Source organism: Equus przewalskii, chromosome 27, assembly GCF_037783145.1.
Source record: "Equus przewalskii isolate Varuska chromosome 27, EquPr2, whole genome shotgun sequence".
NCBI classification, from domain to species: domain Eukaryota; kingdom Metazoa; phylum Chordata; class Mammalia; order Perissodactyla; family Equidae; genus Equus; species Equus przewalskii.
The window spans coordinates 23911853-23929321 of record NC_091857.1 but is presented as its reverse complement, the minus strand read 5'-3'; the positions used below and the strand labels follow the sequence as shown (position 1 = coordinate 23929321).

At 36.6% G+C, this 17469-nt stretch overlaps 1 protein-coding gene across 2 annotated transcripts in view; it reads left to right on the top strand.

Moving 5' to 3' along the window:
- Positions 1 to 17469, top strand: part of CYYR1 (cysteine and tyrosine rich 1) — a 103743-nt gene that overhangs the window by 71450 nt on the left and 14824 nt on the right. The window contains exon 3 of one of the 2 annotated variants that reach the window (XM_070597247.1): positions 16438 to 16528. The exons of the other annotated variant lie outside the window; for it this stretch is intronic. Coding sequence (XP_070453348.1) covers positions 16438 to 16528 — 91 coding nt within the window. The remainder of the gene's footprint in view (positions 1 to 16437; positions 16529 to 17469) is intronic. 2 annotated transcript variants of the gene reach the window in all.

Genomic DNA, 17469 nt, shown 5'->3' with positions numbered 1-17469 from the left:
ACTGACCTTGACAGGAAGTGATGCATCTCTTCCTCTAATATTCTGTTGGGGAGAATTAGTCACACAGCCCTTCCCTTCCAAGATGCAGAGGAAGTTGGGAAATGTAGAAGACCACTTGACTGTTACTGTCTCTGCAGCCAGCTGCCAGCACTCTCCTACCTTACCCTGCTGCCAGCACTCTCCTACCCAGCCTGCTGCCAGCACTTTCGTACCTTAGATGGACCTATAGAACTAAAAATGGTTACTCTCTTAATTCCCTGTTGCTGTGTTTCCCCCTATTGGATCTGTCTCTCTCTGCCCAACTTGCATTTTTGATCAGCTAGTGATCTATAGTGATGACCCACACTGTAATTTGCTATTCTGCCTGTCTACACAGTCAATAAAATTTACTTGAATAACTGTATTTTGCCTTACTTCACGAGGCTACACAGTTTATATTTGCTAATTTTCTTCTTCCTTGTAGGAGAACTGTCATTTCTCAGGGCACTCCTCCTCCCTTTTGCGTGTCCTAATAGACAGAACAAGATGAAGTCGGACTGACTTCTGAGACATACGAAAGAGACAAACTGTGATGCCTTACTACACAGGCATAGTTCCCTCCTTGTAAGTTGCATGGCTGTAAGAGTGAGTAGCCCCCTGGCCTGTTGGAATTTCAAAGAATACAGCGAAACATTCAAGCACATTATATTAGCTGCTTGGATTGGCCCTGAGCTAACATCTGTGCCAATCTTCCTCTGTTTTGTATGTCACCACCACAGCATGGCTTGATGAGTGGTGTAAGTCTGTACCCAGGATCCAAACCTCAAACCAGGGCCACCAAAGCAAGCCAAACTTATTACTACACCACTAGGCCAGCCCTGAAAATCCACTTGATTTTTTAATCTTTTATTCTTTGTCTAAAAAGACATCATCTCTCTTCCATACCAACTATTGTGTCATGGTATAGCCATTTTTGCCAAGATCTTTGAGACAAAACTATGTCTTTCCAAAGTAACAATAATTAATAAAGAGCTGGCTTGATAATATGAATGAGTACATTCGGTTATAATTACTTATGTAAAATATTTAATACTACCTTGATTTTTATTACATGTCCAAACACTTGAGATTGTTGCTTATATTGACAATAAATGAGACAAGAATTATTGAAAAGAGATATTCTCTTTCTACCTCAGAATTGGAGGTGATATTGGGGAGAAATTTGTGTAAATAAATATAACTCAAATTACAATTAACCAATATTCATAGAATTTTGTTCTTGTTGGACTGTAATTAATTATCACACTAAAATCTCTCTTCTAATCTTTTTTTCAGTGTTCATTAGGCTGAGATTTCCACCTCTGCTTTACTTTCCTTTCTTGACCTGCAGCAGCTGTATTATTAAAGTAGAATTTTTACTAATTAGCTGTGGTACTGGGGAGCTGGAGGGGACCTCAGGCATCATCTGATCCAATTAGGTTCTAACTATACAAAGACCTGGCTAGGAAGATCAGACTGCATTAAGCAATATAAGAATAACTCAAGGACTATTATTTTTAATTTATGTTTTACAGAGGTTTAAGGACATTAGTTTCAGAGAACAACTAAGAGTTCATTGACTATACAAATAAACTGAACCTCTTAGCTATGCATGCTCATTGTGGTGAAAGTTTATGTAACACAATATTAAAAAGCATATATACCTTTTTTAAACATATTCATCTTGGAGAACACACTTGGTTAAAGTTGGACCAGTAGGCAACAAGGATAAGCAAAGTTTATCTCCTGCCCTCTCCATCCTCTCCGTGACAACATCTGGACCTGACCCTTCTTTCCTATGAAAGATCAGAGCTTTCATTCTGCAAAGGTCCCTTCTTTGTGAGAGAGAAGAGATCTGATGAACTAAATCATACTGAAGTGTCACACACTTACACGGTAGTTTCCATAAGGGAATAAACTGTCTATAGACATCATGACTTTTAAGTACTGGGAGTGTGCAAAAGCTTTGAGTGACTGGGGATAGCACAGAGTTATAGTAATAGTTTAGGAATTTGAACTTGATGACTTACGGCACTGCCAACTTTACCTTGTATGCTGTTCTTGAACTTTCTCTTCCCCACCTTCTTCCTTGCCCCACTGCCATCATCAAGTTCAGTCTTTCACCATGTTTTGTCCAGATAATTACAATGGTCTTTTAATATAAGCACCTGGGTACAGCCTGGTACCCATCAAACCACTCTCCATATTACTCTTAGACTGATCCATGCTTACAGCTTTTTACTTGTTTTCCATAAACTCCAATAAAAAGTCCAAGTTCTTTACAGTGTCATTGAAGCCCCTCCTAATCTGCCACCCAAGTCTATGCTTATGCTGCATCCTCACCTCCCTGTTCTCTATTCTAGCAGCTCCCAGCTTTTCATGGACCCTTAAACACATCACAATATATTACATCCCTATGGCACTTGTGTTATTTTTTAATCTGAAATGTGCTTCTGATGGAATCCCCTCAATTCACTTTGATTAATTCCTAATCTTGCTTTAAGATTCAGGAGGGGTTACCTCCTTCAGGAATCTATGCTTAAGCACCCACCGAACATACGTCTATACCCACACCCTCTTTCTCTCACATACACTTCCACATATACCCTCTCTCTACTCACACACACTCAATCTCCTCTCACATACACACACTCACACATGCCTGCACACACGCTAATGCATTTGAATTAGTTGCTCTCCTCTCCTTTCATGGAACCTAGTCCATGCTTCCCCCATTAGCACTTAATGCTGTGCATTATGGTTATATGCGTGTGTGTGTCCTCCTCAGTCTCTGTCTTCTTTGAATCTCTGACACCATATCTAGGCCAGAGGAGATACTCAAAAATGTTTTGTGGGGCCGGCCCGGTGGCTCAGCAGTTAAGTTCACATGTTCCGCTTCTCGGCGGCCCAGGGTTCACCAGTTCAGATCCTGGGTGCGGACATGGCACCGCTTGACAAAAGCCATGCTGTGGTAGGCGTCCCACATATAAAGCAGAGGAAGATGGGCACGGATATTAGCTCAGGGCCAGTATTCCTCAGCAAAAAGAGGAGGATTGGCAGTAGTTAGCTCAGGGCTAATCTTCCTCAAAAAAAAAAAAAAATGTTTTGTGTTGCATGATATATGATTTTCTTCGATCTTGAGATTAAATGATTTTTTTTAAATAGGTCTTTCAGAACAGATGGTCTCTAGAAATCCTCATAGTCCCACACCTGCATACTTGCCTAAAGTCACCTTTCTGACTTTGTGGTACCACTTATATATTTAGGTGAAGGATGAACAGAATTGAAATTCGGGGGCATTTGTCTCTGTCTTCATTCTTTATAGTTCTAGGTTATATCCATAAACTCACACTTGGACCTGGACTCCTAATAGCGTCAACTATTATAGCGTGTGTGAATGTCTGGGTCATTGTTTGCCAAACCCTTTGGCTCTACTCCTGAACTGACCTATATCTACCCCGTGAGTTTCCCCATTGGTTACATATAGCAGGTCTGGGGGCAAACATATGACCCAAGCTGGGCCAATCATGGTATTCCTGGCCTTGGCCAAGTGCATTGATCCAGAGGTGGGTCCCCAACTCCAGTTGGACCAATCAACATTCCTTCTCTGGGATTGTATCTACTGGAATGAGACATGGCTGGAATCAGTTTTTCTCTCATAATTGTAAGGCATAAAACTCGGAAACTGTTTGAAGCTATGTAGAGGCAGCCACTTACAGTGAGAGAATGATATTGATGCTATGATGAGGATGTATCGCCTGTGAATAACTTCAAGAATCATTAAAATGGGCATGAAGCTAGATCCTATCTGGAAGCCAAATTGTGACAGTTCTGATCACCCACGGAGGCCTGCACAGGTGAGGCTGGGAGCAAGGCATTCCAAGAGGTGTGATCAGTCAGCAGCTCTTGAGCCTGGGCAGCCCCACACTCATGAGAGTTGTGTGTAAATAATAAATGTTAGAATTGAGCAAATCAGTGGCAGGCCTAAAACAGAGACCTCCCCAGCAGTCAGCGATCTATTGCAGACTTGTCTTGGCAAAGGATGGGGATTTGCTAGGTCCAGGAAGAGGATAGCAATTGTTTAGGTGAGCAGGCCAGCTTGTAGTGTATGGTCTAGTAGGTGGCAGAGCCACTTGAGAAAACACTGGCAAGTTCGGAGGGATGTCGGCTCACTGCCAGCAGTCCATTACGCCATCAAGGTCTGTTACCTGCTTCAGCAGTTAATTTGGAAAAGTTTACAACCTCCAACATCCACCCCAGTCCTATGGGAACTTTGTTAAATTTTTAAATGTCTAGGCGCTAAAGGTAGCAGCTATTCTGCCAGGTCAATAACTGTGTGAGCCTCCATATTTATTTGAAGTTCTCCATGCTGGAGTCGATGGGAATTTCCTTCCAGTAAGCAGATTATTCTAAGGGCTCTGAATTTTCGTAATCAGATTCAATCTCTTAAGTCTTACATGCTCTCAGGACTTAAATCTCAACAAATAGACTTTCAATAGAAATCCTTATAGTCACTGTTAAAAATTCTGGTTTGTGATTTTTTTTCCCACTCAAAAGATGATAAAAAGGTACAGAATGAAAAAAAAAAAGACAGTCTTGTCTAAAGTAATCCTCATAAGTAAGTTAAGGTAATTAGCTCAGTGTGAAGTTTCAGCAAAGATTACTTCAAAAGGGTGTACTGTGCCAAAGTATTATAAATGGGAGTATTTTATCTAGAAATAATTGGGAAGTTTTTAGGTTTGGAAGGCAAAAGGCAGGGAAGCCTGTGTGCAGTGGCTGTACCTATTTAAATCCAACTTATGATTGCATGTCTCATATATTCTTGATTTCACCAGGTTTTTACGAACTGTATATTATGCAGCAAGGGGCAGTCACCTGCATGGAAGGCGTTCCACGCTCTTGCCTCTCATTCCCCAATTCAGTCAGTCATCAAGTCTCAGAGCTTCAATTTCCCAGATATTGTAGGAATCCTTTTTCTCGCCCCTTCTGCTTCCCAACAAGACTTTGCTCATCTTTATATACCTAGTGCTTCATAGAGCATCTGGCACAGTGAAGAGACTCTATAAACATTTGCCCAGAGGATGAGGGAATGAGAACAAGGCAGTCCACTGCAGTATAAACAGCCCTGTGGTGGAAATTAGGACTGCTGAGCTCTGTTCTTTACCGTGAAACTCACAAGAAGATCTTTATTTTAGCCTCTCACAGATTTGTTTTTCTCACCTGCAAAACAAGGGTATTGGATTCGATTTCACAAAAGCATCCTCTGGGTCAAAAAACTGTTATATGTATCTAAGAAGTATTAAGAAATCATTACTACTCTCTTTAATTTATTACAGTCCCATTGTTTCTTTAAAAAACAATTCTCTTTTGCTGAGTATGATCAAATTCTTTGTTTTCTTGTCTTCGTCTTCCATGCCTGGAGATAGTTGACTTTCAATCTCTCTCTTGGCTTACTATCCCATACATGGGTCTAGAATCCTTGAAGGCAGGTACCGTGTATCATTCAACATTCTATCCCAGCACCCAGAATAGTGCCTAGCACATGATATGTGTGCAGTATAGATTTCATGAATGAATTAATGAATGTTGCCACCTGGTGGTAGCCATTTGGAATTGCAGGCATAATGACGAATGAATCAAATGCCTTGAGGGCATCACTGGAAAATTAAACCAACTTAAGTGTGGGTCAGTACTACTTTTCCAAATGTTGCTGTTAAGTAAACAAGGAAATGAATCACATTCATTTATATTGATCAAAAGGTTCTGGAAATGTCTGTAACTATGAATGACTGCATTTAGATTTTGACTTGCAGGATGGTGTGTTGTGCTATCTCAAGGCTATACTGACAGTTGATCAGATAATAACATTTTGGAATCCACAGAGCATACAGAACGTATCAAGCAATATATTTCAGAGAATCTCCACTCAGTTTCCTAAATACAAATCAAATATATTCATATATATATGTATATACACATGCACATATGTATCTGGAAAACAACATTTAATTGCTGTTCTTAATATTATTATTGTTTTATTATAGGCATTTGCTCTTCACTGAACTTGCTTTATGAATCTAATATAGGAATTGGGCACTTGTTCAGAAAATTTGATCAGTGGATATAAGTGCAAACCAACCAATTCTCAAAGGGTACTTTTTGGCTTGAATTATTCTTGCTTTCTTCATCAATCAAATCATTTGCCATTGAACTCCAGTGATGAAGTGTTATTGTGTAGGTCACCCTACCATTCACAACACATGCAAGACAATTTTTTATTCTCATTTTGTATACCTCTTTGATGTCTGGGCAATGTAGAGATTTCTTGAAGGTCCCTGAGTGAATCATAAAAATTTAACTCTACATAGGATGGAAGATAAATGGTCCCAATTTCATAGAAGTTGTATGCAGTCTCATATTTTCTTGGTTCTGCTATGCTTTTTTTGGGAACCTTTTCACGGGAATCTCAGAGTACCTGTATGCTCCTTAAAACTGCTGTTTCCACATTAAATATTTCTTTCTGTTTGCACTGTGTGCTAATTTTGGCAAAGGAGTTGTGCTAGGTAAGATTAGGTCAAGCACATATCACACACATACACACACTCAAACTAAAATCACAGAAGTTTTAATGAAATGTTTAAAAAAATAGTTTGTTTCTCTCTCATGAAAAGGAAATCCAAAGATAGGCAACTCGAGGCTGATATAGCATCTCCATGTAGCTATTAGGGATACACACTCCCTCAAATTCATACCTCCTCCATCCCTAGGCAGATTGTCCTCATGGTCCAACTGGAGACTAGAGCTCAACCATTACACCGATATTTCAGAAAGCAAGATGGAAAGTAAGATGAGAAAGAAGGGGCCAAAAGCCCATTCCATCCATCTTTTAAGGTAGTTTCTTGAAAGATGTCACAAAATATTTTACTTACAATTTATTTTCCAGAACTTTACCACATGAAAAACTCTAGCTTTAAAGGTATCTAGAAAATATGGTATTTATTTCAGGTAGCCGTGTACCCGGTTAACCATCAAGAGTTCTTTTATCAAGGACAATGTAGAGGATAGATATTGAAGTAGAAAATGTCTCTACCACAGGAATAGAGTCAGTAAATCAGATATAGTTTTTAATGTTGTTATTCTGAGAATAGCAGAGAAGTTATCCATAAAGCCCCGAAGAAAGAGAATATGATGAGTCAAGTTATTAGAGAGAAGGACTAGCATGAAAAAAGGCAAAATAAACATCTTTGGCGTATCTGAATTTTACAGAATTGTTTTGCAAGTTATGTAGACGTATTGAGAAAATCATATGGATCGGTGTTTCTACCCTCTGTAAACATTTGACACATGGAATTTTGATGACAATTAGTAATAATTTAACCACTTGAAATTGCAATCTTCTTATTGGATAAATATATAGATAGATATACATGTAGCTAGATATAGGTACAGACAGACACAAACACGGATACAGATTTAGATATAGACATAAATATTGACGGATTTCTAGAGTCCTATTGTTATTAGTGGAAGTTACAGAACTATGTATTCGGTTTTTGTGGGGAGGTTTTTGCTGAGGAAGATTGGCCATGAGTTGACATCCATAGCAATCTTCCTCTATTTTGTATGTGGGTCTCCACATACAATGCCACAGCACCACAGGATGGCCGCTGGCAAGTGGTGTATGTCCACATCCAGGAACTGAACCAGGGCCACCAAAGCGGAGCACACCAAACTTAACCTCTAGGTCACAGGGCTGGTCCCAGAACTATATTCTCTTAATATTGAAAACTATAATCCATTGAGTTTGTTTTTCTATTCTTACCATTCTGTAATAATTTGTTAAAGCAATAGAGAGGAAAACACATCATTTTTAAATTATACGCATAATTACTAAATTATGTACCTTATAAATTCCCAATAAGTTTAGAATAAAATATTGGTTTTGAAGACTTATGAATATGAAAATATTGTATTACAATATTTTAACGCATTGGCCAAAAGGAAGGATTATTGAGCAAACGGAATAGTCTGAAGAAGAATTTTGCCACATTTTATTTTTCTCATGTGTACATTTTACTTTTATCCCTACAGTTGGAATAATATTTTTTATTGCTTTAATTCATCATGTATGGATTATTATAAATAAAAGATTATTTAATAGTCCCTTCTTTAATAGAAAGATAAAAATGCCTTTGCTATACTTATAATTTATTTTTCATCAAATAGGAAATGAACTCATTTTAAGTTTATTCTTTTGAAATTGTGGCCTTTTTTCCTAGTAAACTCTCCTCTAAAATTTTTACCTCTCACTTATGCACTTCCTAAAAACTCTTATGTCTCTATGAAAAGTTTCTCCTAATGGAAATATTCTATAATTCTGCCTGCATTATTTGGACATCAAATATCTCTGTGACCTGATTTTATTTTCCTATTTTATTGGAACTGATGTTACTAAATTATTGCATAAAATATTCATAAGTCCTGTGTATTATGCTGTTTCATAAAATGCATTTGTAAATTGGTCATGTCAGAGAAGAAGGGAAATATTATAATGATATTCTTGTCATATCTACTATTTACCTTAAACATTATGTGATAGTAAAACCATGTCAAGATATCTGTGTTAAGTTATTATATAGCAGAGCTGAGCCTAAAAGTGTGCTGTAAATATTATGGTAACAGTTGCAACATTATCAGAATCTTTTTTACTTATGAAAAGCCATTTATGAAATGAAATATATTTTCTTGGAGCCTTGTTATAAACCATCATTTCATAGTATCATTAGAGCCACTACAAATACATTTAGTATCTTGATTATAAAGTCTCATTTTGGTATAAATTTTCAATCCATAATTTTGTTCAAAATTTTCTTGTTGTCAGCAAGTGGTCAATATCTACCCATGGAGCTAAACAATACACACTGATACTTACATACGTCTACAAAGATTTTTGAAGAACAGAGAAGGAAGCATGGGGAGTGTTTTTCCTCCTGACATCAACCAATTCTCATATCTACTGGGTGTCCTACAATTCAACTCAATTCTGACACTAACTACCCAGAGTTAATGTCAGACTCCACAGACTTAAGGGCTTAGTCCCACAAGACTGCCCTCCCTTCAGATGCCAGTCACAAGTATAGAGTCCCTGGGTTACCCACACGTCTGTCCAACTTGGCTACAAAGTCAGGGATTCCCACAACCTCCTCCTTCAGGTTTGATTAATTGCTAGAACAACTCACAAGACTCAGGAAAACACTTTACTTAGTATTACCAATTTATTACAAAAGATACAGCTCAGGAATAGCTAAATGGAAGAGATGCGTAGGGCAAGGTATAGGGGAAGGGGTATGGAGCTTCCAGAGCTTCCATATCCTCTCCAGGAGCTGCACCCTCCCAGCAGCACAGTGTGTTCACCAACCCAGAAGTCCTCTGAACCCCATCATGGAGGGATTTCTATGGAGGTCTCCTTGTGTAGGCATGGTTGATCAAATCATTGGCCATTGGTGATTAACTCAATCTCCAGTCCCCACCCCATCCCCCAGAGGTCAGAAGTGGGGCTGAAAGTTCCAACCCTCTAATCAAGCTTTGGTCTTTCTGGTGAGTAGTCTCCATCTTAAAGCTATCTAGGGGCCTCCAGCCACCAGTCCTCTTATTAGCATCCAAAAGACACTTCTATCACTCAAGAGATTCTAAGGGTTTTAAGAGCTGTGTGCCAAGAACCTGGGACAAAGACCAAATACTTATTTTTTTATTACACCACAAAGCATGAGTAGTTTTTGTATTGAAATAGCATCAGAAATGTACTATAGAAAATAATATTACTAGGGATAATCCAAAAGAACATTCAAACTTTGCAACTCTTGTGAGTTTCCAATTAATGGACTTAAAAGAGCCTCCAAATATAATAGAACGTTAGATTTTTAGTGCAAATTGCCCCGCCTATGCTACTACTTGCTTTGTTACAATATCATTAATGGCATAACTTTTTCGAAGAAGTTATCCAAGGAAAGGCAACACTAATTTATTCACAAGTGAGTTAAATCAGAGATCAGTACACTTTTTTATACAGGGCTAGATAGTAAATATTTTAGCCTTTGTAGGTATGTGGTCTCTGTCACAACTACTCAACTTTGACATTATAGCACAAAGCAGTCAGACAACATGTAAACAAATTGGTTGGCTTTGTTCCAATAAGACTTTATTTATTAAAACAACTTGACCTATGACCTTAGTTTGCCTAATCCTGGACTAAACTGACTAAAACAGCATTCAGTATAATGAATAATTTGAAAAATAATTTGCTTAAACAACCTTGGATTTTTTTGCCTGTTGATTATTGTATGTAACTAAGAAAACTGAACGTTTTTGTTTAGTACTAAGCTCCACCAAATTATTAGATACCATGAGAAGATAATTATTTCTGAAATTTTATAGAATTCATAAAAGGTTTTGGAGTCACCTCCTGAAGACAGAAACTTCTCTTTGCATACATATTTATCCAAATTATGCCTTATAATCCAGAAAATCAGTGGTTAAAACTTAAAAAATTTACAGCATCAAAAAGAAGTTGTATTTCTTTCTTCTCCAGAGAAAAACACCCTTTCAGGTTTGATTTAAGAGTTAAGATGTGCCGTTAAGAAATATTTTCATTACAAAGAAAGAATTTTGTGGATAATAGTTCCATAATAGTTTAATGAATGTGGGTGAAGTAGCTTAATTCATGTATTTATTACAGATTTTTTAAGCATCTTCAATATGCATAGGAAATGATTTGGAATCATAGGAGATATATATATATATATATATATGTGTATGTATGTATGTCAATGACAACTGTTTTTGCCCTAAAAACCTAAGTCATATTAAAAATTGTGTCTTTAAAGATATTCATCACAGTTTTCATCTCTTCTATAAAGGTGTTTACATATTGTGCTTTAAAAAATCAATTTACAATGATTTTTAAAGAATACGTTTTATTACAGTATTTTATTTTTCAAAAATACATTGCTAGAGTAGACATACTTTTTCCTATTCCTCCCTCTAAGTACAACTTAAAAGCCCTAGACATTGTATCTAAAACAAACAAGAAAACTCTGAAAGGTGAACAGAACAGCTAGGAACCTTGTGGCGTTAAGAACAACACAAGAGTGAGCTCCCTGGGTTTTCTTTTTGCCTCATTTCTCCCGAAGTTGGAAGTAAAGAAGCTGGCAATCTGGAAACACCAATGCTCGCAGACAATTAAGCCCCAACCAAAGTCTGATCTTTCAGCCAAAGGACCCGGAAAGAGGCTGCTTAGCAAGACAGAAAACTTTTACGTGATAACAATGTGACTACAGCCAAACACCATGGGAAAAAAATACAGCCCCTCCAACGCCTACCAGTGAATGTCAAGTGGAGAGCCTAGACAGGACAGAAGAGCTGCAAAATATGTGGAGCAAAACTGATAGACCTGAAAGGAGAAATAGACAAATCCACAGTTGTAATTGGAGGCATCAACATCCTTCTCTCGACAATTAGAACAACTAGACAGAAAATCAACAAGGACCTAGAAGAACCAAAAGTCATCAACCAACGGAATCTAATCAACATTTATAAAACACCCTATCCAACAACAGGAAAATGTACAGACCTGAGAAATAATCCCAAACAAGCACGGCCAACTGATTTTTGGCAAAGTTGTGAAAGCAATGCAATGGAAGAAGGACAGTTTTCAATAAATGGTACTGTAGCAGTTGGATGGATATCCACGAGCAAAAAAATCAGCCTCAACCTACATCTGACACTTTATACAAAAATGGAACCAAAATGGATTATAGGTTTAAATATCAAACATAAAACTATAAATCTTTTAGAAGGAAACAGGAGAAAATCTTCAGAACCTAAGGCTTGGTGAAGAGTTCTTAGACATGACACCAAAAGCGCGATCCATAAAAGAAAAATATTGATGAACTGGGTTTTATTAAAATGAATGCCTTTTGCTCTGCAAAAGACTCTGTGAAGAGGATGAAAAGACAAACCATGCCTGGGAGAAAATATTTTTAAACTATATATCTGATAAAGGATTCATATCTACAATGTATAAAGAACTCTCAAAAATTCAACAGCAAAAAAACAATCCAATTAGAACCTGAGTAAAAGACACGAAGAGACACTTCACTGAAGAAGTTATGTAAATGGTAAATAAGTTCATGAAAACATGTTCAACCTAACTAGCCTTTAGGGAAATGTAAATTAGAATCACGATGAGATATCACTACACATTCATTACAAAAGCTAAAATTAAAAATAATGAAAATACCAAATGCTAGCAAGGATGCAGAGAAACTGGATCTCTCACACGTTACTGTGAGAATGTAACATGGTACAGCCACTCTAAAAATAGTTTAGTACATTCTTTAAAAATCAAACATATATATCTCAACAACCACGTTCTTGGGCATTTGTCCCAAAGAAATGAATATGTATGTCCACATGAAAACCTGTACATGATTGTTCATAGCAGTTTTATTTGTAAAAGCCAAGACTGGAAATAGCCAAAATGTTCTACAATAGGTAATGGTTAAACAAACTATGCTATATCCATACCATGGAATACTACTCAGTAATAAAAGGGAATGTTTTCATACACACAAAAGCTACGACGGATTTCAAGGGCATTATGCTGAATGAAAAAAGCCATCTCAAAAGGTCACATATGTGATTCCATTTGTATACCATTCTTGAAACTGTAAAACTGCAGAAATGGAGAAGAAATTAGTGGTTAGAGGAGATATTGATGGTGGGGAGCGGGGGTTAGTTTGACTCTAAAAGAGTAGCACAGAAGAAATATTTTATGGTGATGGGTCAGTTTTGAATCTTGCTCACATAGTGGTTACATGAATCTCTGCATGTGTTCAGATGACATAGAACTATACACACACTTTATACCAGTGTCAGTTTCCTGGTTTTGATGTTGTCCTGTAGTTACCTAAGATGTAACCATTGGGGGAAACTGAGTGAAGGGTACACACGACCATTCTGTACTGTTTTTTCAACTTCTTATAAATGTATAATTATTTCAAAATAAAAGTTTTTTAAAAAGAAAAATATGCAAACCCTGCAATGTGTTCTTTCAAAAAAAGTGCAATCCCTGCAATTTTTTCAAAGTTTTTATGATGCCGCATTTCTCAAATTAATAGCTTCTCTTTTTCCAACAGTTGACTAAACCAAATTATTTATATGCTGAAAGGTTTATTTATTGTTTCTTTTAATTAATAACAGAGTAGATAATACTATAAATTTTATACTTGCCATGTCTCAAATAACTAATTTACAATTGCTGGTGGGTATCAAAGGATCAAGGACATCGAAATCATGATTTCATCAAAAAACTTCATTTAACACATTAGTTGCAACCTCATTATTGACCTCAAGAGCAGGGATGTTTGCTGGAGCTGCCAACAAGCAAACAAAATGTGAGTAATTTTCTACTTTCCTCTATTTAAAAAGGGTATTAATGAATATAAATATGTCCCAATTTGATATCTTAACAGCTTCCATAATACATACTTTGGAAACTCTATGCCTGCATAATTGAGCTATTGATTATTTCTGGAACATCAATTAAGCCCTCCAATTTAATCTTATTTAGACCTGAAAATTACAATAAAAAGGAAGTTTCCAGATTACTTTTAGTTTTCTTATTTCATATTACCTCCTTTGATAAATCTTTTTTCTTGAAAAGCCCTATTTGTTAAACTTCTAGACTCTGCCATTTTTGATTAGTAATAGCAGTGCAATCCTAATATGCCTCTCATTCTGCTTTCCTAATTTGCTAACAACGTACAAATGCATGTAGGAATATTTCAAGGGAGCCTATTGGAATTCTTAACGGTATTCTGGTTTTCTAAGTGAATGTGTAAAAGACTTAGAGAGAAAAATTCTCTTCTGAAAAGAATGAATACAGGTTCAAAATGCCTTATCTGCAATTCTGAAATCCTCAAAAAACTCTGGAAAATGAAAGGTTTGATATAAGTCGATGGGTGGCAAGATGGGACCTGAATGAACCTGGGGCTTTCTTCTAGTCTCTATGTAATCCATGAGGGTTAGTATTCCCACCTTTGCTGCAGACATGTAAATTCATTGTGCTCAGAATGCTAGCCCTGGGAGTATCATACAATATACAGTGTATATACTGTATCCCCTGTCCAAAATCTGAAAATTCCTGATTTACAAGATGTGTGTGGCCCCAAGGGCTTGGGATGAGAGAATATGGACCTGTCCTAGAAAAAGTATAAGATAGATATTCAGATAGGTCTGAGAGTAAGAACTTATTTGTCTGGCAAGAGAGCCATGAGCACAGATATTTCATGACATGGAATTTAGGAGAATGAAAGCAGCACCAAGCTGACCTTCATTTCATCAGTAAAGAAACCGAAGGGTTGAGCGACTTGCCCAAGGTTACCCAGCTACCTGGAATCCGGGCAGTCTCGCTTCAGAAGTCATGCTTTTAAGCCACGAAGATTTTGTTTTTGAAGACTTATCCTGAAAGCCTCCACAGTCACAGCAGAGAGACGGAGTCTCTGAGCTGAAAGCAGGAGGATTTTGTGAAAGTTCGTACCCTTGTGTGTAAATCCCCAGGCTCTGGGATGCTGGCAGCCCAGCTTATGCTTCCCAAGTATGAAATTGGAGGTTCCTTTTATGGAGAAAAATGAACAGCCCCAAATAAAAAAGACTATGAGGACTGATCTCAGGTGATCCTCTTCTGTGGGGCTCACCTGTCCAATGCTGGCCTTGCACAGTGGATTTCCAAGCAACTATTTAGTACCTCTGTTTTAAATAGGAGGAGATTGAAGGATCACCAGACATTTAAGGAAAATGTCAAACATGACATAGGTCAAAATAAACAATCAATAAAAGGGAACCTAGATGCCACAGGGGAAATATGAAGAGTAGGGAAAGTTTCTAAAAGTATATCATTAGTATCTTTGGAGATTAAGAGAAGAAATTGCATCCACGAAAGCAAAACAGGACACTATGAAAAAAAGGGAGGGATGTGACAGAGGATAAGATAGAGCACCTGGAAATTAACAATATGGTAGCTGAAATTTAAAAGTTCAGTAAAACTTTGGAAGATAAAGTCAATGAAATTCCCCAGAAAGTAATTCAAGAAAACAGAGTTAAGAAAAATTAGAAAAGCCGTCTGGGAGATTCAGAGACTTATTTCAGAATAGGCTTCCAGAAAGAGAAACAGAGAAAGTGATGGAGAGGAAATTATCTATTTATGGACAGTTACAAGACCTGAAGAATGTAAGTCTCTAGCATGAAAAATCCTGAGGGCCTGGCAAAATAATTTTTTAAAAAAATCCAAACATATTGCGAAGTTCCAGGATACAAGGAGTAAAAAGAAGATGCTAAGAACTTCCAGCAAAAAAGAAGAGAAAAAAACACTATCACACAAAGGAAAATAATTAGAATGCCATAGGATTTCTCTACAGCAATACCAAATTCTAGAAGACAATGAACAATGCCTTCATATTCCTGAGAAATAATGTCTTTCAGCTTAGAATTCCATACACAGCCAAACTATCAATCATGTATGTAGCATTAATTCAGTTTCAAGCATACAAGGACTCAAAACATTTATCTCCCCTGAACCTTTCTGTAAGAAGCCACTCAGGAATGTGCTTTGGCAAACAGGGAAGTTCACCATGAAAATGCAGGAATGGGGTCCAGAAACTAGAAACCTGAGGACCACCACACAGATCTAGAAACAGTTCCAAACTCCAGAGGAACCACTGGAGTAAGACAGAAGTCTCCATGGAGATAAAACAGAACTGATAAAGTGATTGTTACTGTGTTTGAGTGTTTGAAAAAGTTGCTGATAATTGTTTGGAAGATTTCTAAGAATTTTTCAGGGGAAGGGGACCAGCAATAGGTAGATGAAAAAAAAAAAAAGAGAACTCATGGAAATTCCGTAAAAAAAAAATAAATATAAGAGAAATGAAAGGTAAGCAGAGTACATCGCTTGGCTCAGCAGTAAGCAATGTCATGGTAATATAAATAAATACCACTGATGACTAATGTAACCAAGGATTAAGTTTGTCTAAGGGATCACATTCCCAAATGCTATAAGAGGAGCCAATAGATAATATGTAAAAATAAAAATTAAAAATTAAAAGAATGTAATAATATTGAGAAATAGGAAGAAAAATACTCGAAAAAAATTGCTGAGAGAGTTGAAAATGGTTGCCTCTGGGGAGTACGGAAATTAGAAAATGGAAATTTTCTTTACTTTTCCGTGTCTACAAGATAATCACTTGTATATACACATTGAATATACATTGAAAAATTTTATATATAACAATATAGTTTACCCCGTTGCAATTCTTCTGATAATACTGGTATTATTCTGTTAATACTTGCTTTTTTTGTTCATAGTGTTACGTTAACCATGTGTCATGAACATTTCACCTCAATCCACGTGGACCTCTTCACCCTTTCTATCGTGGTCGAGGATCCATTCTCTGATGTATCGTATTTTTTTCCTTTTTTGTCAATTCCTTTTTTATGGACATTAGCGTGCTTCTGATATTTTGCTATTAGCAACAAGACTTTGATGAACATTCTTGTTACATTATTTGTGCACACATGTGCTGTATTACCTTAGGAAGCATTAATAGAAATGATACTGAATGGTGAAATTTTACATTTTGGTAAAGATTTCCATATTACTTTCCAAAATGGTGGACAAATGTAGACTCCTACAAATCATAGTATCTACACATAATGATATTGTTGATTCTTTCTTGCAGTGTTTTTTTCTTCCTATGATCTTGTTGCATGAGATAAAACTTTCTGGAGAAAAACATGAACATTAATAGAAGTAAAGGTTTTGCTTATATTGTTCTTGAATTTAATGGGAATGAATACTTGTTTGTCATAACCATTCTATGAATAATAAAAAAAATGATGTTTGGTTTGGTTTTCTTTGTTTTGTTAGAAAAGAAAATATTCTGGTTCTACTTTATGAAGAGTTTTAATCAGGAATAAATGTTAAATTTTGTTTAATATTTTGGCACTTATCAAGTTGTTTTCATTAAACACACGTACTTGACAAACAATAGATAAGTTCTTTGCTGTATAAGTACACAGCAGAATGGTTTTTTAATTATCGTTTTAGAGAGCATATCTGGAGAATTGTGCTTTGTATAAATACATGAATTTTTAAAACCAGAATCTGAACGATGGGTAAATTTTGCTGGAAGACGATTCCCTGAAGGTTGATACCTTTTTCCTATCCATAGCAATGCACAAGACTATTTCCTTGACCAATTCAGAGAATTATCCTTTTTTAACATTATCCTTAAGGACATTTGTAAAGAAGCACTTGTCATATAGTTACGGAGCTGTATTTGAAAGGCTGAAGAATATTTAAGAGCCTTTACTATAAATGTACTTTTGTTTTCTCAT